The sequence below is a fragment of the Wyeomyia smithii genome, chromosome 2 (assembly GCF_029784165.1).
Source record: "Wyeomyia smithii strain HCP4-BCI-WySm-NY-G18 chromosome 2, ASM2978416v1, whole genome shotgun sequence".
NCBI classification, from domain to species: Eukaryota; Metazoa; Arthropoda; class Insecta; order Diptera; family Culicidae; genus Wyeomyia; species Wyeomyia smithii.
The window spans coordinates 2,955,372-2,982,988 of record NC_073695.1 but is presented as its reverse complement, the minus strand read 5'-3'; the positions used below and the strand labels follow the sequence as shown (position 1 = coordinate 2,982,988).

The 27,617-nt window shown below is 37.9% G+C and overlaps 1 protein-coding gene across 2 annotated transcripts in view; it reads left to right on the top strand.

Moving 5' to 3' along the window:
* Positions 1 to 27,617, top strand: part of LOC129726126 (muscle-specific protein 300 kDa-like) — a 126,367-nt gene that overhangs the window by 69,909 nt on the left and 28,841 nt on the right. For both annotated transcript variants that reach the window (XM_055682781.1, XM_055682780.1), the window contains exons 16-18: positions 1,257 to 13,022; positions 13,529 to 13,636; positions 13,709 to 13,870. In XM_055682781.1, the coding sequence (XP_055538756.1) occupies positions 1,257 to 13,022; positions 13,529 to 13,636; positions 13,709 to 13,870 (12,036 nt within the window). The remainder of the gene's footprint in view (positions 1 to 1,256; positions 13,023 to 13,528; positions 13,637 to 13,708; positions 13,871 to 27,617) is intronic.

Sequence of the window (27,617 nt, the reverse complement as noted above, 5' to 3'; positions counted from 1 at the left end):
ATATTTTAATCCAGAATCTTTACAAATTTTACAATCTTTTATAAAATTTTGCTGAATGATATCGAAAAATGGTTATATGAAAACTTGTAGTACAGCAGTTTCAATGTTTTTTGCCAAGAAAATATTCCGAATCTTCAACAAAGAATTATTTTCAGAATCAAATAAGGAATAAGCTGTAACGTCAAAAAAGCGTCATCAACAAATTACGTCCGGGTTTAGAGGACAAGGATGGGGTATTCGAATTTCTTACGAATGCTTACGAACAGCGAGGCAAAATCTAACGTACGATTCAAACATCAATTTCAATCAGTTTAGATTTTGACCAGTTGAAAAATATTTCACTGAGATACTAACAGTTGAATTCTGGGCAAGCAGCAAATTTCGCTGGTCAACACAGGTTTTTCCCCAAGCTCAGACTGGAAAAAAATGAAAGAATATAGCTTTTAAGCAGTTCCTGTGAATTTTGGTGACCCATGCCGCCTCGAAAATGCGCCAAATCTTTACAGACTTCAAAGAAGTTCACCCGTAAGCAACCGGAGCAACGACGAACCCGGCGAGCAATTTCTTTACGACCTTTTCACGCACTTCCGAGGCGGCTGGGGCACCAAAATGCACAGAGACGCCTAAAAAGTGAAGGTTTTATTTTTTTCCTGTTTGAGCTCTTGGGCAAACAATTTTTTGCTATAAACTTAAATTCTTCATAATGAAATTATTTTCCCGAGAAAAAACCCTTACGTAATTTGTGAATGACCCTTAAGCATCGAATATATTCATCCAGTTGATGAGATCCAGATGAGTGCAAGAATAATCTATCTTCGAACACAATATTTATCTATCTTTCTCCTAAAAAAAACATAAAACATTGTTTGCTTTTGTTAATTTCTGTTCCCTTTCAAAATAACATTCGATCCAATCTAACTACTTTGCCGTGAAATTTCGCATAAAAATAAACACCTATAACTAACAACAAAGAAGCTTTCCTTCGGCTGAATGTATGAACTATGGAATGTCTGCTAAATTTGACTGAACAATCAAATCTTTGCCTTCACAAGTCTTCAAATAGATAACAAAATTTAATTGGTGCTGCTTCGAGACGTGTATTCTCAGGAACATTTACTGTCATATCATCACATCAACCCACCTATCTCTCAACACATACCGCGCCATTTTCAATCAGTTGTACAAAACGTCTTCAATTTCATTTCAATGTATCAATGAAATTTCGAACAATAAAATACGAATTCCATCATCATCAGGAACCGTCGGTAATCGTTTCCAAACCCGTATCATCATCGACTACCGCCGTCTGGAGTACACAGGGGCTTACCTATGCAGAAGTTGTCGCAGGTTTACGCAAACATCAAATGCAGCAGAAAATGGCTACGCAACACAAAGCTGCTCCCAGTGTAACAAACAAAATAAGGATTGTTGACAGTAGTAATCTAGCTTCTAATGCTCCTCAATCGGTGAATGCTGTTAATACAGTTGTTAGGTCTGTTGGTGTGAATGACGTCAACATTTCGAAAAAAGTCAGGAACACAAAAACATTTTACGCTAACGAAACTCCAATCACAGCTAAAGATCCTGAATACAAAAAGAGTAACCTAATTAATTCGAACGCTCTCCCAAGTAATCAGGAAGATAAACAGCAGAAGAAAAACAAGAACGATGGCAATAATTCATACTCATCAGTGCTGCAAAATTTAGGAGCCGGTGAGGCATTTATAAGCGAGCCTCAAGCTTTCGTCCGTTTACCCGAAACAAACCTCGCACCCGTACAAGAGCTGAAAGACATAAATACTGCACAAAACATAAAAACTACTGACTTAGTTAGACAGTCGAGTAAAAAACAGTATAAGAAAAAATCCAAATCGGAAAAACAAGCTACACCGGAACGTGAAGAAATTAGTCCAGAGTCCGTCAATTTGGTACAAACAGAGCAGATTATTGAACTTGGCAAGGACAAAAAGAAAAAGAGGAGAAATAAACCCAAGCATTTAAGCAAACAGTCTAGCAGTGATCAAGCGGAAGAAAGCGAACTGATTGGAAAATCAATAGATACGGTGAACGTTGAAAATAAGTCCGAGGTTGATGTCACAGTCCAACATCAAAATTGTACCCCAGGTTCAACTGAAAGTGGCGTGGAAGAGGTGCAGCTTCCAGTCGAAATTGAGTTTTTTTCTAAAACCAGTACTGATATTCAGATGGCGCATGCGGTGCACGAAAAGGTTCAAAACAAAAAGTACAACGCGAAAACTTCGTTTGAGACAGAGAAAAAGCTAACAAAAAATAAGTCTGAAAAAATCCAAAAGTCTAACTCGTTGGAACAAAATATGAATAAAGATAAAAATATTCAGGTTTCGGAGCTGAAAGAAACTGTGGAAGCAACAGAATTGGTTGAAAAACCAGTTGAAACGATGAACGTTTCAGCGGTTTATACTAAAGGAGGCGATGATTCTGTTAAAAATAAGCCCGATGATTTCGTCGTTACAATCCAAAATCAAACCCCAGTTTCAACAAAAATCGGTGCGAAAGAGGTGCCAAGTGTTGAAGATGAGTTTAATTCAATTAAGACACAATTAGTGACGAAACCCAACGAAAGCCCAAGTAGCACTGCGGAGACTTCGTTTGAACCAGAGAAACAACAAGGAAAAAATAAGTCTAAGAAAATTAAAAAGTTTAATTCATTGGAAAATAAATCGAATAAAGATGAGAAAAATCCGGTTTCAAAGTCCAAAGAAGCTGTAGAAACAACAGAATTGATTGAAAAACGAGTTGAAACGGTGAACGTTTCAGCGGTTTGTACTAAAGACGATGATTTTGTTGAAAATAAGCCCGAAGCTGATGTCACAGTTCAACATCAAAATTGCACCTCAGCTTTAACAGAACCTGTTGCGAAAGAGGTTGAACTCTCAGTCGAAAATGAGTTCTATTCCAAAACCAGTACTGATATTGAGATGGCGCCTGCAGCGTCTGACGAAGTGCAAAGTGAAAAGTACCTCGCGGAAACTTCGCTTGAACCAGAGAAAAAATCAAGAAAATATAAATCTAAAAAAATTCAAAAGTCTCACTCATTGGAACAAAATATGACTATAGAAAAAAAGAGTCAGGTTTCAGAGCTAAAAGAAACTGTAGAAGCAACAGAATTGGTTGAAAAACCAGTTGAAACGGTTAACGTTTCAGCGAATGATTCTGTTGAAAATAAACCCGAAGTCCAACATCAGAATCGTACCCCAGCTTTAACAGAAACTGGTGCGAAAGAGTTTGATCTCCCAGTCGAAAATGAGTTTAACTCAAAAACTAGTACTGATATTGAGATGGTGCCTCCGGCGCATGAAAAAGTATACAACAAAAAGAACAACGAAAGCCCAAGCGACACTGCGGAAACTTCGTTCGAGCCAGAGAAAAAACTAAGAAAAAAGTCTAAAAAAATTCAAAAGTCTAACTCATTGGAACACCATATAAATAAAGATAAAAAGAGTCTGGTCACAGAGCCAACAACTGTAAAAGCAACAGAATTGATTGAAAACCCAGTTGATAAGATGAAAGTTGCAGCGATCGATGATTCTGTTGAAAAAAAGCCCGAAGTTGATGTTACAATCCAACATCAAAAGTGTACCCCAGCCTTAACAGAAACTACTCTGAAAGAGGTACAGAATGTTGAAGAAGAGAAGATTTCCAAACCCAGCACTGATATTGAAATGGAGCCTGCGGCTCATGAAAAAGTGCAAAACAAAAAAGAGTTTGAGTCAGAGAAAAAACCAAGACAAAACAAATCTGAAAAAATGAAAAAATCTAATTCATTGGAAACTAAAACTAATCAAGCTGAAAAGAGTCTGGTCTCAGAGCTAAAAGAAGCTATGGACTCAACGGTTTTACTGACTGAATCTGTGGTAACAAAACGTGCAACTACAAGTTCTGTGTTCGTTTCCAGCTTAGAAATAACTAATTTGGATGATGAAATCCACGAACCAGAAAAAACATCCGTCGATGAGTTCAAGACCAACCTCATTTTTGAGGATTACGACTTTGTTTCTTCGCCTCAAAACACACAACCGGAGCAAGAAGTCAAATCTGCAGACAAAATTGAATCTTTGACTCTTCCTCTAGCTAATTATCAAGAAAGAAGTAATAATAACAATAATGTCCAATCGAATGGTCACGATGATAAGCACGACAAAGACAAAGATGGTAGTTCTACCTCGGATCAGGAACGTTCTAACCAACAAAATAACGGCTTAACAGCAAATGGCCAAAATGGCACTAGCGTATTTATAGTCAACAAAAACTGGCGCAACAATCATCAGAAAATTTCCATGATCACCCACGAACAGTACCTTTCGAATCCAGTCTCGCAGATGAAATTAGAACTACCGAATGTTGCTTTCGAGACGGACCACTGCAGAAGTGAACTTTCACTAATCAAAACGCAGAAAGAGCTGGAAATTCCGATTGATTCCGTTAAAAGCTTGGACAACCTACAATTGGCTACTGAAATATCGAACAGCAGTCCCCCGAAAGAGCCGGGAGAGTATGCGAAACAAATGTCACAAAGTGACTTAGCAGTAACACAAACGGCAAACGCAATCATAGACGTTTCCAAGCAGGTGGAAATTTTCTCGACAGTTGTTTCCTCAGTTACGATGAAAACCACCACAATTGTGGATGAGTACTCGAACGAACAGCGACTTGTGGACGAATGTTACTTAAACCCCAGCAAAGTTGATCTCGATTTTAGTAAGCACAATTTTAAACACACTACGACTGAACTTTCATCAACAAGCTCGAATTTAGAGTCAGTAGTTGAACACCAAAGTATTTTAGAATACGCGCAAGAAAAACTAGACGATGTTAGACCAGCAGCAACTCCAATGGATGAAAACTTTGCACAATTTCATCACACCATCCCAAGTCGATCCCAAGACGATATCGGTAGTAGAATGCCAGAGTCATCAATTCATAGTCCAACACAAACAGAAAGTAGTAAAGTGACAGCTGAAATCCTTGCTTCTCCAAAAGTTACTCCTGACATCAACCTTTGCCCTTCGACCGAAATCTCAAGCATTCCAGAAGAAATCTGTCAGACCAAATTACCCAGCAGCGATCAAGAATCTTCTGAATCCGAGGTACTGAATCTTCCAACAGAAGAGCAAGTATTGGAAAAAATGCGTGAGAAATCAATCCAAGAGGAACGCATTCCAGAAAAATTATTTACTGACTCGGATGTTCTGAACCCCCTAACAGAAGAGCATTTATTGGAGAAAATGCGCGAAGAATCCAACCAAAAGGATTGCATTTACGTTGCGCTCAGCCACGAACAAAACCTGAACAACGAAGTTACATACCAAATGATCCAAGAAACGCCAGTTGATGTCACCGAATCTACTGCACTGCTGGATCAGAATCAGTATGAAGCTTTGGAGGCCACTAGTCCCAAAACTGAGGAGCCAAAGGTTCAGGGACAAGAAAAAATCGGAATATCCATCGTTGAACAAGTACAACATCCCATCCCACTTGGTTTGAGTTCCAACAATGAATTAAATATGGAGACAATAGCTGAGGATGAATTGAAAACTTCTCGTACAGAATCCTCAATCATGAGTATTACCACCACTAGCGAACTAGTACAAAAACCTGAGACTGATTTGAAGGGTCTCTCCGAAGAATTACCTGAGGTCGTTAAATCCTCGAAACCATCCGTTTCAGCCGATATTTCCGAACCAGTTGAAAAACCTGTACTGTTTGCCTCGCTGGACCCTGGACACAGTTCGCCGCGAGGTGAGATCGGCGATACCACAAAACCTTCCCAGTCCACAGACGATTCAATCGATCAAGCGTTCGACGCATTCAAAGCACAACAGCAGCATTTTAGAACAGAAACGAACGTCGTTTTCGAACGTGGAGCGGATCTATTTACGGAAGATGATTTCATGAAAATCGATTTTTCACCAAGACTAGAAACGTTACAAAGTGATGAAAGCGAAACAGAAACAGAGGAAGTGAATGTTTTAGAGCAAACACTCAAACTTCTAGACATCACGTTCCATCAAATTGAACAGACGGCTTCGCACTCTACTAGCGAAGGCGTGGAAAAATTAATCAGAGAACTTTACGACGCTGATGCTCAGAAAAGCGATCGGGGAGGTTTGGAAGAGAAAGAACTTTTTGATGAGCTTCAGGATGATGATATGTTATCATCTGATTTTGATGCCCTGAACCGTCTAACAGAAGAGCATTTATTGCAAAAAATGCGTGAAGAATCGATCCAAGAGGAATGGATTCCTACTGCTTCTACTCAGGAACAAATTATCAATAAACAGGAAACGACAGCTGATGTTACCGACTCCAATCTCCCTGAAGAAATATGTCAGACGAATTTACCAGGCAGCAATCAAGAAGGTTTGGAAGACATAGATGTATTGAACCGTCTAACAGAAGAGCAATTTTTGGAAAAAATGTGCGAAGAATCAATCCAACGTGACAGCATTTCTACTGCGGATATAGTACCGAATCCTCTAACAGAAGAGCAATTATTGAAAAAAATGCGCGAAGAATCAATCCAAGTAGGCATTGCTACGACTCCTAGTCACGAACAAATAATCAATGTACAAGAAGCAACAGTTGATCCTACCGGCTCTAGCGTACTACTGGTTGAGGAGAGAATAAATTTCTTCGATGAAAATCCATCTGAAATACTTGTGCCATCGAGTTCCCGAAATAAACAGCAAACAGATTCGACCCTTGAAGAAGAACTTTTGTCAAAATTGGAAAGTTCAGAACAACACGGGTCCGATAGAATGCAGGAATCTAGCTTGGAAGTTTTGGATTCGGCAGTTGTGGAAAACGTAGGGAAATTGCCAACTAGCAATCAAGGAGATTTGGGAGGAGAAGAAAAATTACTAAGCACCGATCAAGGTGGTTTTGAAGAGGTAGAACTTCCAGTTGGATCTCAGGATGATAAAGTTCCAATGGAATTATCAGCTGATTTAAATGCACTTTACCATCAAACAGAAGAGCTATTATTGGTACAAATGCGAGAAGAATCAACCCAAGAGGATTCTATTTCTACTGCTCCTACTCAGGAACAAATTATCAGCATACAAGAAACGACAGCTGATATTACCGACTCTAATGAAGACAGTGCTCCAGAAAAAATATGTCAGACGAAATTGCCAAGCAGCGATCAAGAAACTCTGGAAGAAATAGAACTTCCAGTTGGAATTCAGGCTGATAAAATTTCAATAGAATTATCAACTGATTTAGATGAACCGACTCCTCTAACAGAAGAGCAATTATTGATAAAAATGCGCGAAGAGTCAATCCAAGAGGATAGCATTTATACTGCTTCTAGTCAGGAAGAAATAATCAACGTACAAGAAACGACAGCTGATATCGCCGATTCTAGTGTGCTGCTTGTGACCACTAATTTCAAAACTGAGGAGCGAGGAGATTGGAATCTTGGAGAAGAACCTTTTTCGAAGCTGGAAATTCCCATACAAGACAGTTCCGATGGAATGCAGAAATCTAGTTTGGAACTAGCGGAATCCACAACTATGGAATTGCCTGCAACACCGTTGGATTCTACTAATGAATGTGTAGAAAAACTAATCAGCAAGCTTCGTGATGATCATGATGAGGTACACAGTATTCCGGAAGAAATATGTCAGACCAAATTACCAAGCAGCGAACAAGAAGGTTTGCAAGAAAAGGAACTCCCAGACGGGTCTCAAGATGATAATGTTCCAATCGAATTATCCACTGATTTGGATGAACCGACTCCTCTAACAGAAGAGCAATTATTAGTAAAAATGGGCGAGGAGTCAGTCTATGAGGATAATGCTTCTAGTCAGGAACAAGTGACTGACATACAAGAAACGATAGTTGATGTAATTGACTCTAGTGGACTGCTGGTTGAGAACAGAACAACATTTTCAGATCAAAATCCTCCTCAAATGCTTGTGGAATCCAGCGGCAAAAATGAAGAGCGAAAAGATTCAAACCTTGAAGAAGTAGAAAAGATATGTGAAGAGTCAATCCAAGAGGATCGAATTTCTACTGCTCTTAGTCAAGAACAAATGATCAACAAACAAGAAACGACAGATAATGTTACCGACTCTAATGAACGCAGCGTTCCAGAAGAAATATGTCAAGCGAAATTGCCATCCAGCGATCAAGGGGGTTTGGAAGAGATGGCACTTCTAGAGGGATCTCAGGATGATAAAGTTCCAATCAAATTATCAACTGATTTAGATGAAGCGACTCCTCTAACAGAAGAGCAATTATTGATAAAAATCCGCGAAGAATCAATCCAAGAGGATAGCATTTATACTGCTTCTAGTCAGGAACAAATAATCAACGTACAAGAAACGACAGCTAATATAACCGATTCTAGTGCGCTGCTTGTGACCACTAATTTCAAAACTGAGGAGCGAGGAGATTGGAATCTTGAAAAAGAACCTTTTTCGAAGCTGGAAATTCCCATACAAAACAGTTCCGATGGAATGCAGAAATCTTGTTTGGAACTAGCGGAATCCACAACTTTGGAATTGCCTGGAACACCGTTGGATCCTACTAATGAATGTGTAGAAAAACTAATCAGCAAGCTTCGTGATGATCATGATGAGGTACACAGTATTCCGGAAGAAATATGTCAGACCAAATTACCAAGCAGCGAACAAGAAGGTTTGCAAGAAAAGGAACTCCCAGATGGGTCTCAAGATGATAATGTTCCAATCGAATTATCCACTGATTTGGATGAACCGACTCCTCTAACAGAAGAGCAATTATTAGTAAAAATGGGCGAGGAGTCAGTCTATGAGGATAATGCTCCTAGTGAGGAACAAGTGACTGACATACAAGAAACGACAGTTGATGTAATTGACTCTAGTGGACATGAGAACAAAACAACATTTTCAGATCAAAATCCTCCTCAAATTCTTCCGGAAACCAGCGCCAAAAATGAGGAGCAAAGGGATTCCATCCTAGAAGAAGAACCTTCGTCAAAATTGAAAAGTTCCCAACAAAGCTGTTCCGATGGAATGCAGGAATCTGTGACCATGGAATCGCCTAACGTTGGTATTGTTTCAATGCCATCGGACTCTACCAATGGAGGCGTAGAAAAACCAAACAAGGAGCTTCATGACGCTAGTGATGATATACACAGTCATCCTGAAGAAATATGTCAAACGAAATCACCAAGCGATCAAGGAGGATTGGAAGAGATAGAACTCCCAGTGGGATCTCAGGTTGACAAAGTTTCAACAGAATTATCCACGGATAACCGTCTAACAGAAGAGCATTTAGTAGAAAAGATATGTGAAGAGTCAATCCAAGAGGATCGAATTTCTACTGCTCTTAGTCAAATACAAATGATCAACAAACAAGAAACGACAGCTAATGTTACCGACTCTAATGAACGCAGTGTTCCAGAAGAAATATGTCAGACGAATTTGCCAACCAGCCATCAAGAGGGTTTGGAAGAGATAGCACTTCCAAAGGGATCTCAGGATGATAAAGTTCCAATCAAATTATCAACTGATTTAGATGAACCGACTCCTCTAACAGAAGAGCAATTATTGATAGAAATGCGCGAAGAATCAATCCAAGCAGATATAGGTTCAATAGAACTTTCAACTGATCCAGAAGTACAGAAGCCTCTAACAGAAGAGCAATTATTAGTGAAAATGCGAGAGGAATCAATCAAAGAGGACAGCATTTATACTGCTTCTAGTCAGGAACAAATGATCAACGTACAAGAAACGACAGCTGATATTACCGATTCTAGTGCGCTGCTTGAGAAAACGAGTGCTCAATTTGAGGAGCAAAAAGATTTGAACCTTGAAGAAGAACCTTCACCAAAATTGGAAAATTCCGAACAAGACTCTTCCGATGGAATGCAGAAACCTAGCTTGGAAGTAGCACAATCCGCAACCATGGAAACACCTGACGTTTATGATGCTCCATTACTATCGGAATCTGTTATTGAAAACTTGGAAAAATTCATCAAAGAGCTCCATGACGCTGATGATGATGCACCGATCATTCCAGAAGCAATTTGTCAGACCAAATCACCTAGCAGCGAACAAGGGGTCTTGGAAAAGAGAGAATTTTCGGATGGATCTCAGGATGGTATGAGTTCAGAGAAATTATCAACTGATTTAGATATACTAACGCCGGTAACTGAAGAGCAATTATTAGTAAAACTGCGAGAGGAATCAATCCAACTGGATAGCATTTACAGTCAGGAACAAGAAACGACAACTGATACTAGTACGTTGATTGTCACAACACGTTCGAACGTTGAAGAAGAATCCCTACCAGAATTAGAAAATTACAAACAAGACTCCTCCGATGAAATTCATGAACATTGCTTGGACGATACAAAACGTTCCACCAAGGAATTGTCTGACGTTGATAATGCTTCAATACCATCGGATTCCAAACCAGTTGAACAACATGTAACAGAAGCAGTGTTGCCTGTTGCTGTTCCACAAGAAAATTTAGATGTCAAATCGTTCAATGAAAAAGCTGAATCACTTTCTTCGACTTCTCCTCTAACAGAAGAGCAATTATTAGTAAAACTGCGCGGAAAATCAATTGAAGAGGAAAGAATTTCTACTGCTCCTGGTCACGAACAAATGAATAATATACTAGACATAACAGCTGATGTTACCGACATTAATGCGCTTCCTGTGACAATCGGTTCCACAACTGAGCAACCAAGAAATTCAAACCTTGAAGAAGAACCTTTGTCAAAGTTAGAAGACTCTTTCGGTGGAATCCACGAGTATAGCATTGCATTGCAGGATAAACTAAGCGAAGTTTATGAAAATGATCAAGTCCTGGATAATGAATCTATGTCACAGGAAATAGGGAACGAATTTGTCGAACAACAGCAGATTGATCAAACTACACCACAAGCCATGGACGACAGACCGTCGGTTCCAGAAGTTTTCCAACGTCAGACCAATCTGACAACAGTAGATACTCTAGGACATAAACTTGATTTCAACATGGAGGAAACTATACTAGAAGATACGAAAATAATTGCCGAATTGAGAGATCTGAGCAAAGAATGTCAAATCAAAACCGATGCTGCTCTAGGTGATGCTAACGATGAAGAAATTACCGCAGAAGAAACAGCAATAAAATGCATGCAATCTCTGCTGGCAGTACAAGAATTGAAGGACGAATTAGAAAATAGTGGATTGTCAACAATCGATATGATTCCAAATCCTGCATTACAATTGCCTAAAGATGATTTAAAGCCAGACACTGAAGTCATTGAACGCAGTCACATTGATCTAAAGGAAAATACTCCCCGTGAAGTAGAAATAGCAGATAAATTTGAGCCTCTGTCAGATGAGAATAAAACGTTGTCCGATTCGGAATACAATACCCAACCATCAACCGACGCAACGGTTGAAATTCACGAAAGATTCTATGTGGATCAATCGGTTGAAGAGCCACAGATTTGCAAAATCGATACCGACGCAACTTATCAAGAAGAAAATCCTTCCCCTACACATGAAACTCCTACATTCTCGAAAGAAAAATTGACTGTAACACTTGAAAATCAGTCGCATGAAAATTTAACACCTAAGTGTGTAGTTCAGCAACAATTGGCAATCAAAGATGTAAAATCACAACATCCTATTGATTATCAATACGAAACTACAAGCTGGAATAACTATTGGCAATTTTCCGATGCGGAGAAACTGTATTTCAAGTATTGTAATCCTTCTACCAGCATTAGTACAACTCCTGAATTATTGGATAATAGTAATGAAATTTCTGATAACAACACTGAGGTTCTCCCGGAAAAATCGTACGAAAAAGATTTGGTACCTTCTCCATTGGAACATATAGACGCTCCTGCATTGAAGCTTAGCTTTAACAAAGAAAGTATGTCTACTGATTACTGGAAGTATAAGGATGCGGAACGAATTTTCTTCGAGAATGTCCCATTAGCACCTAAAGTCATATTACCATCAGCATTAGAAACCAGCTCAGAACAACCGCAATCAGAAGATCATAAGGTTTTGGATGAGTTAACAGAAACACAATCCGATAGTATTTCTTTTGATGAAACATCCCCGAAGAATACGCAGCGCAGTTCAAAAGATAATCAGACTCCAAATGAGGATAGATCGACCGAAAAGGCCGACGAAGTCGCTCCTGATGATAGATTAAACAGCATTTCGTTTGAGAACCGTTTGTACGACAAATCAGGTTATGACAACGCAGAAAAGCAATACCACCTGCTCAATGCATTACAGCAGCAAAGTGAAGATCTATCTTTGCCAGCTCCACAAACCAATGAGGACTCAATGGAAATACTAACTAGAATGGAGTTTGGTGACTCGTCACCAGTAGATTTAGACGATGACGTCGTCGAAAAGAAATCAGAATCAGAAGACAACAAGCAAATTCCAGATACTGACGGTTTGACAGAAATTGATAACCAACTGAAGAAAGCCTCTGTTGTAAGCTCCACAGAAATTATAACCGAAATTGTTACAGATGTTTCAATAACTCCGGAGAAGCAACTCAAGCCAACTGAACAAAGTGAAGTGATTTCTACATCAGATCTTCAGCTTCATGAGATTGAGAAATCACAGCTTTCTGAAACACTGATTGACACCATCTGTAGTCAAGCGGCGGAGCAGCAACAAACGCCGAACACGGATGTTTCACTTGAAATAACAACTACAGTGGCACCTGATCCCGTTTCGTCCAAAGGGTTCTGTCGGGACCAACCGAGTCATGATGAAGTTGAAAAACTCGTCCATCAGCTTGACTCAGCAGAAACCATCAGGCAAAGTCCCGAACGCTACCCTCAACAGATCTCTGAGAAGCTAGACACATTAGCCGACTATTCCCCGCACCCTCCCCACGATGTAAATCCCAAACCCTACTCCCAGGGTATCCAAACTCCCGAATATCATAATTCGCCAGGTTCGGAAATCAACGTAGATCTAGGCGGTTCCTATAACATGGCTGGTAGTACTATGAATGAACAGGTATTATTGCTATTACAATTTCTAAATGCATGAACTATTCTATGTTCTCATTCGTACTACATCTATCCAACATATTACCCGAAGGTGGGATCAGCAACGCTTTTAAAAGAAGTTAAAATCTTCATCATTTTTGACCATTTTTAACCTTCAAAAACGTCATCTTTTAAAGCGTTTTCTCGAAATTCTACGCGCAATTTAGGATTAGTTTCTTTTTCAGTCTTTTTCTGCTTGTAGAAATGTTAGAAACGTTAGAAACGAAGAAGCTAGTTTTCGCTATCCTGAGTTTGATTTGAGACCATATTTTGTTGCCAGTTTATAAACATATTGTTGCATGATTTTACTACCATTTACGCTACACAATCACATTCTTGCTTTTCTTCCGCTACATTTTTCCGACTCCATACGTTATTCATAAATATGTCTCTACATTTTGTAATATAAAATCATCAAAACTTTTTACTTTCTTCATTATTAATATTCTAATTTTACTCTTCATCTTTGTACAGCCACTCACCGAAGGTGTGGAAAATATTTTGGAAGCACTTCTCTCTGCGGAACTTAAAATGAACAACTTGCCGTACGAAAACCTAAACGAACTGAGTAGGGGATTACAGGTTAGTTTTGACAGCAATCAGAAAGCAAAAAAACAAATCAAAGATCCTCAACTTATAATTTTACGGTTTCAGGTACTAATCGAAAAACTAGTCAGTTACAAACAGCAAAATCATGCCATTGCGATGTCCCTGCCCGGGAATGCCGATCGAAAGGTGAAGGACGCGCTTCAAAACATCAACGATCGGATTGACTTTATGCAGCAGAGGGCACAGGAGGGACTGGAGAAAATACAGGTTCGTATGCCATTTAAGTACCTTAGGCTGAGAGAACAAGTAGTTTATGGTTTGATTAACTTTAATTTTGTTTAGTTTAGTGTTCTTAAGATGCTAATCAATTGCCAACACGCCGAATTTGATGCTTTGTTTTATTATTGAAAAATGTATATTTTCAATTGGAAAACTATCGTGCAATGGGAAAAATAAGTTCAACGCTTCTTGCAAGCGGGGGCCTAGTGTGGTTGGTAACGTCTCCGCCAACCACGCTCGACGCCTGGGTTCGAATCCCACCGCCGACATAGGTGTCGATGGTTGTGAGGTGGCGTGATCCACCTGGTCTAGATTCAATCCTAGCCGACACCGGGAGATTTTCTGAGGCGAAAAATCTCTGGGATCACGCCTTCCATCGCATGAGGAAGTAAAGCCGTTGGCGCCGGTCCGTTAATAAACGGGTCGTGAGTTAGGGTCCTGGGTGTGGAGTCGCCTCCCTGGGCGTCGGTGATTGGCCACAACAGTGGCGGAACTAGACCGACGGAAAATAAGCGAGAATAAAAAAAAAACACTTCTTGCAAGCTCATTCTAGCTGTGCTGAAAACTTTCTTGGGTAGACCACGTCAGTGGACCACCCGTTAGATTTACTCAATATATACGAATACTCGAGAGACTTTCAGAAAACTTCCTTCAGGACACATCTTATCCCGCCAATCTGCATCAAAATCACGAGAAACATTCTGGCGGACGGTCCACTATAGGAATGGGTCCACCATAGATCAATTTACCATATCAAGAGAATAAACAGTTTTTTGTCAGGCTGGACAACTAAAGAAAGTGGTCCATCCGAGGTAGATCTTGTAGATCCAAGATGGCGTCCTCCAGCTTCTGAACAATAAACCTAAAACCGCTGAATTCCATCCAATATAAGGGTCATTCCATACGAAGTGACCACGAAAAAGCACAAACTTGGACACGACCATCACAGATTTTGCTCAAAGTTGGGAGAATTATTCATCTACTGTCGATTGGAATACCCCCCGCTCTGTGGGACCCCCCTGTTTTTTCTGTTTTCTTACAATTTATAGACGTAAGATATCCGAAAAATACTGATAGATTATTTTTGAAGGAAATAAACCAAGGAATCCAGAAAAATATAAGTTTTGACCGGAAGTGTTGCCAGATAAATTATTTCTGTATTTGAAAACTGAATTTACATTTTTCGGCAAATGCAACCATTTTTATGTCGAACGCTTCCGGCGATGCTCGGGATCAAAGGTTTCGAAGCCAAGACTTTTTTTATACTTCATTGCTGCATTAGCTCAAATCTCTTATAAAATATTTCACATCTTATATGTCCATCATCACTTTTAGTACTTCAATATTCCGAGAACGCACAGAACTGAGATTTCTTTATTGGATTGCATTTTGTGATTTAAGGCTGATTTACAGAAACTGGAAGTCGCCATTTTGGGTTTCAAAAAGACGTAAGGAGTTCTACTTTTGGAAGTATTGCAATTGTTGGCCAATAGCTCTTTAGATTATTTTGTTTAAACCGGAAGTCGCCATTTTTTATTTCTATTTTTATTGGCAGTAGTATTTTTTATAACTCACTTGTAGCCTTATTTATACGATTGAAAATGTCACTGCAAAAAATAATCCTGCTCCGTGCATTAAGTAGAGTGACATATAATTGTAGAAATGCTACATTTTCCGGTGTTTTTCTTACTTTTGCATGATAATCCATCACGACTTAATGATATGATCAAGCTTTTACAACATTATCAAGCTTTTACAACAATGAAATAACTTTTTAGATAACTTTTTTTGATGATTTTATAGCAAAATGATCTTGAATGCCAAAAGCGACCCATAATTGTGTCTTTTGCTATGCAAATGATATTTTTCTTCTTAACCGATTTACACACATCAGCTGCAATAAAACTATTTGTCGATCGAAAGTATACATTAGAACACAGAAATAGATTGTAGAGCTTCGTGGTTGATAATTTTTCCAATTTTATATTCATTTTCGAACATTCAGGCAAAACGTTGACTGACCCATAATTGTAGAGGGACTGTATAATACGTATGAATTTCAAAAAAAGTATTTTGATGTGTTTTTCTGTATTCTGTTTTCCCCGTGGCTCTGTGGTTAGCGATGTCGATTGGCTCTCACACGGTTGTGATATCGCGTTCGATCCCCGATAAGGTCGAAAATCAACAACATGCAAAATGTGCTAAAATCAATATAGATAACGAATTCTCCCAACTAATGTGGTTGATCAAGAACGCTATTAGAAGGCTAGCGTGCGATATTGTTGTGCTGTATACATAAATCATCTTTAAACATACGTAGTTTTATGAATTATATCTCATTTTTTAGCATTAAGATACCTTTTATTTTTCCTCAAATGTCTTCCTGAACGTTAACGAACATTTTAATGAAAGAGTAATCACATGTCATCGCATTGAATTTTGAATTAGAGGCATTGAATTTAGATTTTGCATGTCTTACGTAGTTTTGTGAATAATATTTCTACTTTTTACTTTTCCTCTAATGTCTATCCTGAACGTAAAAAAACTTTTTAATAAAAAAATAATCACATTTCATCGCTTTGAATTTTGATTTAGAGACAAATTCAGTAAAAAAAGTCATAATTTTGCATGTTTTACGTAGTTTTGTGAATAATATCTCAAGTTTTAGTAATCAGATACTATTTATTTTTCCTCAAATGTCTTTCCCGAACGTTAGCAAACATTTTAATTGAAAAATAACCACATGTCATCGCTTTGAATTTTGATTTAGAGACAAATTCAGTGAAAAAGTCATAATTTTGCATGTTTTACTTAGTTTTGTGATTAATATCTCAAGTTTTAGTAATCAGATACTTTTTATTTTTCATCAAATGTCTTTCTTGAACGTTATCAAATTTTTTAATTAAAAAATAATCACATGTCATCATTTTGAATTTTGATTTAGAGGCAAATTCAGCATAAAAAGTCATAATTTTGCATGTTTGAAGTAGTTTTGTGAATAATATCTTAAATTTTAGTAATCAGATACTTTTTATTTTTCCTCAAATGTCTTTCTTGATCGTTAACAAACATTTAAATGGAAAAATAATCACATGTCATCGCTTTGAATTTTGATTCAGAGACAAATTCAGCAATAAAGTCATATTTTTGAATGTTTTACGTAGTTTTGTGAATAATATCTCAAGTTTTAGTAATCAGATACTTTTTATTTTTCCTCAAATGTCTTTTCTAAACATCAACAAACATTGTAATGTAAAAAAACCACATGTCATCACTTATTTTTTTGATTTAGAACGATTTAAAATGATAGTGGTGACTGTACACCTCAGAGACGGAGGGAATAACGTCAATAAGATCAAGCGTTACGGAATTCCATTTTTATATAGTAGATATAAATTTAAAAAAGAGTATTTTAATGTGTTTTTCTGTATGCTGAAAATCATCTACAAACATACGTAGTTTCCAAAGTAATATCTCAACTTTTAGCAATAAAATACCTATTATTATTCCTCAAATGTCTTTCCCGAACATTAACAAACATTTCAATGAAAAACAATTACATATCATAGCTTTGAATTTCGATTCAGAGGAAAATTGAGTTCAAATATTAATGATTTTGCTTGTTTAACGTAGTGTTGTGAATAATATCTCAATTTTCAGTACTCAAAAATCTGTTATTTTTCCTCAAAAGTCTTTCCTGAACATAAACAAACATTTTAATGGAAAAAATCATATATCATAGCTTTGAATTGAGATTTAGAGACAAATTGAGCCAAAATATTCATGATATTGCATGTTTTACTTAGTTTTGTGAATAATATCTCTTTTTTCAGTTATCAGATAACTATTTTTTATCTCGAATGTCATTCCTGAATACCAACGAACATTTTATTGAAAAAAATCACGTGTCATCGCTTTTAATTCTGACTTAGAGACAAATTGAACCTAAAAAAATATGGTTTTGCATTTTTCATGTGGTTTTGTGGAAAACATTTAAATTTTAAATAATCAGATAGGGTTTCGGACGTCTTCGTCAGTGGTTTTCTTCGGCCCCCTTTTGCTTAGATTGCCGAGAAAAACTGCCGAAGAAAAACACTGACGAAGACGTTCGATACCCTATCTTTCCTAAACACAACGAACATTATATTATAGTAAAAATCACAGATCACTGCTTCGAGTTTTGATTTAGAGGCAAATTCAGCATAAAAGTCATGATTTTGCATGTTTCACGTAGTTTTGTGAATAATATCTCGAGTTTTAGTAATCAGATACCTGTTATTTTTTCTGAAATGTCGTTCTTAAACATCAACGAACATTTTAATGAAAAACAGAATCACATGTCATCGCTTTGAATTTTGATTTGGAGACGAATTAAGTATAAAAAGTCATAATTTTGCATGTTTTACTTAGTTTTGTGAAGAATATCTCCAGTTTTAGTGATCAGATACTAATTATTTTTCCTCAAATGTCTTTACTGAACATTAACAAACATTTTAGTGGAAAAATAATCATTTGTCACCGCTTTGAATTTTGTTTAGAGGCAAATTTAGCACAGAAAGTCATAATTTTGCATGTTTTACGCAATTTCGTGAATAATATCTCAAGTTTTAGTAATTAGATACCTATTATTTTTTCTTAAATGTCTTTCTTAAACATCAACGATCATTTTAATGAAAAAAGAATCACCTATCATCGCTTTGAGTTTTGATTTGGAGACGAATTAAGTACAAAAAGTCACAATTTTGCATGTTTTACTTAGTTTTGTGAACAATATCTCAAGTTTTAGTGATCAGATACTAATTATTTTTTCTCAAATGTCTTTACTGAACATTAACAAACATTCTAGTGAAAAAAGAACCATATGTCATCGCTTTGAATTTTAGTTTTGCATGTTTTACGTAGTTTTGTGAATAATATCTCAAGTTTAAGTAAATAGATACCATTATTTTTTCTCAAATGTCTTTCCTGAACATCAGCGAACATTTCCATGTTAAAAAACCTACATGTCACCGCTTATTATTTTTATATTAGAACGATTCAAAATGATGATGATTACTGTACACCTCAGAGACTGAGGGAATAATATCAATAAGATCAAGCGTTACGGAATTCCATTTTTATATAGTAGATATGATAATTTCATCGTGTTCCTTGGAAAATTTCACTTAAGAAACAACTATCATCCCGAGGTAATATGAGCCAATCTGGAGATATAACATTTTTACGAAAAAAGTTGTAAACTTCGTAATTAATTTTTTTTTTACAAATTATAGACGTAAGACACCCGAAAAATAGTGATAGATGAATTTTGAAGAAAACGAACCAAGGAATCCAGAAAAAAAATTATTTTTGACCGGAAGTGTTGCCAGATGGATTATTTTTGTATTTTAAAACTAAAATTACATTTTTCGGCAAATGCAGCAATTTTTATTCTAAAGTTGATGATTTCATCGCTTTCTTTCGAAAATTTCACATAAGAAACAACTATCATCCCGAGGTAATATGAGCCAATCTCGAGATATAGCATTTGACGAGAATAGTTCTGAATTTCGTAATTAATTTTGTTATATCTTGAGATTGGCTCATATTACCACGGGGTGGTAAGTGCTTCTTACGTAAAATTTTCCGAGCAATACAATGAAACCATCAAATGTAGAATAAAATTAGCTGCATTGGCTGAAAAAAGCAAATTTAATTTTAAAATACAAAAAAAATCTATCTGGTAACACTTCCGGGCAAAAACAATATTTTTTTCTGAATTCCTTGGTTTATTTTCCTCAAAATTCACCTATCACTATTTTCTCCGGTGGCTTACGTCTGTAAATTATAAAATAAAATAATTACGAAATTTACAACTTTTTTCGAAAAAATGTTATATCTCGAGATTGGCTCATATTACCTCAGGATGATAGTTGTTTCTTATGTAAAATTTTCCAAGGAACACGATGAAATTATCAAATTTAAAATAAAAATGGCTGCATTTGCCGAAAAATGTAAATTTAGTTTTCAAATACAAAAATAATTTATCTGACAACACTTCCGGTCAAAACTCATATTTTTTCTGGATTCCTTGGTTTATGTTCTTAAAAAATCATCTATCAGTATTTTTCGGACATCTTACGTCTATGGATTGTAAGAAAAAGAAAAAAGAGTCTTTGGCAAAAATTGCGTGACTTTGCAATAAACAGGGGGTACCACACCAAAATTGGGATTTTTCCAAAGAGACAGTAGATGAAAAATTCCCCCAACTTTGAACAAAATCTGTGATGGTCGTGTCCAAGTAGCATGTACACTTCTTATGGAATGACCCATAAATATTTTCGGAACTTGGTGATGTCCAGAGGCAGAAAATTAACTCCAAATGACATTTTAAAATTCATATGTCATATTTTACACTGCGACAGTAATTCTACAATCATTCTACTCATTTATTTCCCCCTTCACATCTAGAACATTTAAATCAAAGAAGCGTAGATCAAATGAAAGGCAAAGCATAACATTACGCTGTCGAAACTTGACCTTTCTGTTTATTTGACACATACTTTGCAGCCAACTATTAGAATACAGAACGATTGCGGGACTAGCGCTCCGATTTTATCATAACAATGTCTCCAAGGGTGGGTTTTGAAGCTATGACAACTGGCTTCTTAGCCCAGCATCGTACCTTGACACAAGCTAGGTCTTAGGCTTAGATCAAATTTGAGCCGAAAAAAAGGGTGTCCTGATTTCTACCTCCGACTAGATAGTATTCCTACCCCAAAGACAAGAAATTGACTTCAAATGTCATTTTAAAATACAAGATGAAGACCTCCAGCTCAGGGGCGGATTAACGCGTAGGCGAAGCAGGCGGTCGCCTGCTCGTCAATCATCGAGGGGCGGCAAACAGACAGCTAATGCGTGTGCTTATTTTTTAAGCGACGAGAAAATTTTTCTCTCTAGCAGGATTTCCATTCACGTGCGACGCGACCATCCACATTTTCATGTACTAACGTTGTACTAACACTTCTTGCAACAGTCTTCTTGCTATCTTGTACAGTCTTCTTGCAAAATTTCAGCTCAGTCGGACTTCGAAAAGTGGTGCCTCGAAGCGGTCAAAGTTTCACTTTTTCGGCCGATAAAAAATGCACTGGTAGTTCGTAAAATGTTCGATATTGAAAAAAATGGTCTTATAAATGCATGAAACGTCGAGATCTGTCATAATCTCTTAAACTGATTATCTTAAACTTTTTTTGTAAAAATCAATTTTTGTAAAAATCAATCCGTTCCATGCAGCAACCATTCTCTCAATCTTGTTGTTAGCGATGGTGCCAAGTCGTGTTTTGATGCAGTAGACTTTTTCAGTGTCGTGCAAGAAATTTTCAACTTCTTTTCTGCTTCAACTCATCGTTCAAAAAACACATTACTCCTCTTACGGTAAAGCCTCTGAGTGGAACGCGTTGGGAAAGTCGAATTGATGCTGTCACTCCCTTGAGGTTTAATATAGGAGAAATTTATTATGCCCTATATGAAGCAATCGAGGATCTGAAGCAAGATGCGTTTGCAAGTAATACTGCAAAAAGCCTAGCAAAAAAAAATTAAAAAAATCAAATTCTTATGCATTTTAGTAGCTTGGCATTCAATTTTGTTCAAAATCAATTCAGTGAGTAAGTACCTTCAAAAAATAAATAGCAGTCTCGAAAACACTATAGACTTGATAGGCAGCGTTTAAAACTTTTTGAAAAATATGAGAAATGAAGGTTTGAATAGCGTCATTACTGATGCTAAAGAACGTGCCGACATTTTAGAAGTAAATCCGGAGTTTCAAACAGAAACACGAATTCGGCCGAGAATGATAAAGAAACAGTTTGCATACGAACAGTCAGATGAACCAATTACATCGAAAAAACTCTCTTTCAAAGTGAATTTCTTCTATTCTGTATTGGATGTAGCTATTGCATCGTTCGATGGTCGATTCCAGTTAATGAAAAATCACAGTGACAATTTCAGCTTCTTGTATGATATTCACAGTTTATTGGGTTGTAGTGCAGATCAGTTAGAGAAAAGTTGTCTACATTTACAGAAAATCCTCACACACAAAAAAGAGTGTGACATCGATGGACATGAAATGCACCAAGAACTTGTTATTTTATCACCTATGCTGCCAGCTGAGACGACTCCAATGAATGCGTTAAACTACATCACAAAAAATCAACTGATTGATACCTTTCAAATGTTTTGTATCTTTGAGAATTTTACTCACTTTACCCATTAGTGTAACAAGTGGTGTTCTTTGAGCTCCTGGAAAAAACATACAATAAAAGCGCAGGAGACACATCCACAGTTCGATGAGCACTACAGCGCGAGAAGTGTTGAGTACAACTGCGGCAGCTGCGTCCAGTGAGTGGTTTGACGCTGAGTGCCAGCGAGTGACGGAGGAGAAGAACCGCGCCAGGGGTCACATGTTGGCCACGGCTGTGACTCTTCAGAGCGTAGGTAGATATCGAGATGCTAGAGCCGCTGAAAAGAGACTCCATCGCCGGAAGAAACGACAGCATTGGGAGCGTCTTCTTGCGGAGGCGGAAGGTTGCTTCTCCAGGCACGATGCGAGGAGCTTCCACAAGAAGGTCAACGGAATTAGGAATCGAAACGTGTCAGCTCCTGTCATGTGCAACGATAAGGAGGGGAACCTGATAACCGTTAAAACAGAGGTGGCCAGGCGTTGGAAGGAACACTTCAGTGTGCTGTTGAACGGTGAGGGAAACAGTGGAGTCGAAAGGAGCAGGATGACTATTAAGGATGATGGTCAAGCTGTGGATCCACCATCCATGGACGAGGTGAAGAAAGCAGTGAAAGAGCTGAGAAACTGCAAGGCAGCTGGAAAGGACGGCATTCCCGCCGAACTCTTCAAAGTCGGGAGCGAACAGCTGTATCGTGCCATCCATCGGATCATGCTGAGAGTGTGGTCTGATGAAGAATTGCCCTCGGACTGGTTGGAGGGTCTCATATGCCCGATCTACAAAAAAGGTCATCGCCTGGACTGTAGCAATTATCGGGGCATAACTCATCTCAATACCGTGTACAAAATTCTCTCCCGCATCCTGTTCCACAGACTGAGGCCGTTGCAGGAGACCTTTGTTGCCGAGTACCAATGCGGTTTTCGAGGGGGACGCTCCACGACGGACCAAATGTTTACCTTGCGACAAATCCTCGATAAATTTCGAGAATTCAACTTACAGACGCACCATCTGTTAATAGACTTCAGGGCAGCGTACGATTCAGTTAAGAGAAATGAGTTATGGCGGATCATGCTCGAACATGGCTTCCCAACAAAGCTGATTAGGCTGATACGTGCCACCCTTGAAGGTTCTACATCAAGCGTCAGGATAGCCGGTGAGATATCGGACTCGTTCGTGACGTAAGATGGTTTGAAGCAGGGTGACGGGCTGTCGAACTTATTGTTCAACATCGCATTGGAAGGTGCTATACGGAGGGCTGGTGTGCAGAGAAGCGGCACCATCATTACGAAGTCGCACATGCTTCTCGGTTTTGCGGACGATATCGACATCATTGGTATCAACCGTAGAGCTGCGGAAGAGGCCTTCGGACCTCTCAGGAGAGAAGCTGCGAGATTAGGGCTTGTCATAAACTCTGCCACAACGAAATACATGGTGGCTGGCAGAGTGCGTGGTAGTCCGTCGGAGGTTGGTGCTGCGGTGGTGCTAGATGGGGAAACATTTGAAGTAGTCGACGAATTTATTTACCTGGGAACATTAGTGACATGTGACAACGAGGTTAGCCGTGAGATAAAGAGGCGGATAGCAGCCGCAAACAGAGCATTTTACGGATTACGTAACCAGCTAAGGTCCCGCAGTCTGCAAATCCGTACTTAACTTGCACTCTATAAAACACTGATTCTTCCGGGGGCTCTATACGGCCATGAACCATGAACGCTGAAAGAGGCTGATCGGCGAGCTCTTGGTGTTTTTGAGCGTAGGATTTTGCGTTCAATCCTTGGCGGCAAACTAGAAAATGGTGTTTGGCGCAGACGCATGAACCATGACGTGTACCAGGCATACAAATCGGCGGACTATAGTCAAGCGGATAAAACACGGCAGGCTTCAGTGGGCTGGGCATGTAGCGAGAATGCCGGATGAGCGTCAAGCGAAGGCTATATTTAGCAGGAATCCCGATAGAGGTCGTCGACTTCGGGGTAGACCCCGCACTCGTTGGATGTGTGCTGTCGACGAGGATGCACGCGAAATAGGTGTTAGGGGCGATTGAAGGATAGCAGCCCAAGACCGAGGGACATGGCGACGTATTCTGGATTCGGCATTGGATCGATAATCGGTCTGTCGCCTTTAAAGTAAAGTAAGTAAAGTAAGTAAGTGCTTTTGAAATTTCGAAGTGGTGACTCGAAGTCGGCCATTTTTGGATTCAATGAGGTTTCACCTTAAATTGGTTATTTTCAGAGATAGAGAAAAAAATGTTTTTCAAATTTGCTCAAAATTAACAGAATCAGAACACTTTAGAACAATTTTTATTTCTACCCACAGAGATAAAGTTAGATACTTGATTTTCTCTATAATTGGGGTCATCAGGGTAACTGAATAATTTTTAAAATAGCGTTTCATCATGCATAACAATTTTGTAGAGGAGCATTTTTCTCTAGAATATTGCTATCAAGCTTTAGATCCATAGTTACCTCCAAATTCTGGACCATTGTGCATTTTAAAACCCAAGATGGCGACCTCTAGCTTCAGGAAAATAGTCTAAATATCATCCAATAGAAGTATTTCCAAAGCGGGAAAAAATTGATTTCAGATGTCATCTTAAGCTTCAGGTAAATAGCCTAGAACGGCAAAATATCGATATGAGTATTTCCCGAATCCGAAAAATACCCAGAGGCCAAAAGTTGACCCATTGCCATTTTAAAATCCAAGATGGCTTCTTCCAGCTTCTGAACAATAAACCTAAGACCGCTGAATACCATCCAATATAAGTATTTTCAGAACTGAAGTCCAGAGGCCGAAAATTAACTCCAAATGACATTTTAAAATTAAAATCTAGAATGGTGAAACACCATCCAACATAAATATTCCAAGAACCTGAATGACGCTCAAAGACGAGAAATTGACTTCAAATGTCATTTCAAAATACAAGATGACGATCCCAGCTTCTGGAAAAGATCAAAGAATGACCAAATATCAATATCTTTCAAATATCATATAAGTATTCATAGAATAGGAATAATACCCAGAGACCAAAAATTGACTCCAGAGGCTATTTGAAAATCCAAGACAGGGACCTCCAACCTTTGGAAAACAGCTGACCTTCCTATATGAGTATTTCTAAGACCGGGATGATGCCCAAAGGCTGAAAATTAACTTCTGATGATATTTTGAAATCCTAGATGGAAACCTCTAGCTACTGGAAAACAGCTTAAAAAGGTCAACTATTTCTAAAAACAGAATGATACCCAGATCCCGGAAATCGACTACAGATGTTATTTTAAAACCAAACCAAATATTATTCAATGACCAAGTATTTTCAAACCGGGAGACTTTTTTCTTCTAACTTCTCATGTTTTGGAGATACACTGTTTCGAATCAGACTTCCCCTAAAATTCGATTTTTTTAAATCTAATAAAATGTACCGTGTAGAAGGCAACATTTTTTCACAACATTTATTTGACACGGCATAATACAAAAAAAAAGTTCAACGGTGCCAGTAAAATCTAGTGTCTTAAATTTTAAGGTATCTTAAAAACTAAAAACAATTTTTTTATCCTCGCTGCCGACTACGAGTTAAATTAATTCTGGAATTCAAACTATCATGTGTTTTTTTTTTTAAATCACTGGTTCGTTTTTTTTAAAGGGGTGGATTTGTTAGTAGCTTGAGTATCTATTATAAATCTAGATAAACATTTTAAAAGGTCCTATCTGCCTTTATCGATTTTCCGGAGCGTCTTTTCATTTTGGTAATAGTTGAGCTTTAGTAACTTTTCCAAGTGTGGTTTTCGTTCAGAAAGCTAGAGTGATCCCTCCTCTATCAACTTGTGATAACGTGTCGTAAAACGTGTTTAATAAGTTGTGGTGATTGAATGAAAGTGATCGATCAAAAAATCAGATCAAAGCAGATAGGACATTTTGAAATGTTTCTTTAGAAATATTAGTAAATAATGAGTATGTGTGTCCAATCACAAATGGTGACTTCTCAACACTGCTAGAAATTTGTAATTTTAATTGTTAGGATTTGTTTGCTTTCGCAATTAGAACTTATCATCCGTAGGGATTTGAACCTACTTGTCAAAAAAGAGGAAGTAAACTTACAACTAACTTAATTGCTAACTTATTGGTTATAAAGAGAGCTTATCGTAGCAATTGAGGATTGCAACGATTTTTGTCGAAAATTGCCAATAATTTTATCCGACATAGCTTCTAATGTTTCAACACCAGTAAGTCTATGTAATTCGAGTGTACCAAACCAAGGAGGACACTTCAAAATCATTTTCAGAATTTTATTCTGAATCCTTTGGAGCGTTTTCTTCCTTGTTGAACAGCAACTTGACCAGATCGGTACAGCATAAAGCATTGCTGGTCTAAAAATTTAGAAACAAAGTTTAGAATTCCTGTTAATGAGAGGATATAAACTTCTCGTATATTTGATGCACTTGGCTTGTATACTCTCAATGTGCTCTTTGAAAATAAGTTTTTTGTCGTAAATTAGTCCCAAGTACTTAACCTTGTCAGACCAACTTAAAATATCCCCATTCATCTTGACAACGTGAGTATTGTTTGGCTTGATGAAAGAAGCCCTAGTCTTATGCGGAAAAATTATCATTTGAGTTTTAGAAGCATTGGGAGAGATTTTACACTTTTGCAAGTAGGAAGAAAAAATATCTAAACTTTTCTGCAATCGACTGCATATGACACGAAGACTTGTTCCTTTTACGAAAATGCTTGTGTCTCCAAAATAAGGAGAATTAGAAAAGAAGTGTTTTCGGCAAAGTTTTTTGGGTTAATAATAGCTTTGCTGGAAACACCTTTTCTCTTAAATATAAAAATGAAAAGTTAAATTTTGCAGCGTCACTAGCGACTAAGCTAAGTTCTGAACTAAAACTTGTTGTCATTCATTAAAGCTTTTTATATACAAAATATCTTTTGAAGATAGTATGTCAATAAAACCAGTATTTGAAGAGTAAATGAAAAAAATTCACGATTTTGAACTCTCGTACTACTGTGCAATGTGGATATTTCCGAAATAGAGATGAAGCCCAATTATCAGAGTCCGATCCTAGCGATCCAAGATGGCGGCTTCCTGTTTATTCAATACAGCCTAAGATTGTCACGCACTTTCCGATATGGGTATTTCTGGAGCCGGGATACCCACGGGCGGAGGCGGACGAAAGGTGATGTGAGTAGCAGGCGAAAACTGATTTGGCGCCTTCCTGCCCATCATTTTTCAACTTATATTACGAGCATTTTTGAAGAAGTAGGCACTGCCAATCAGTCCTTGAGGAGTTGACAAACGCTCATTGTTTAATAAACTGTTCCCTAATCGTTAACGTTTGTCTGAATTCGTCTCTGTCTGTCCAAGTCAAAGTCCGAAGTCATGCTAGAGGTTATGGGCAATTCAAAGGGAATCCGCAGTTTACCGGATCGGCTTCCGAAAATTGTTATTTCCGGGTCACGCTTCACTTGAATGCAGTTGAAGTTTCATCTGTGCTGACAAAACCAGCTTCGGGGGCTCTCATGAT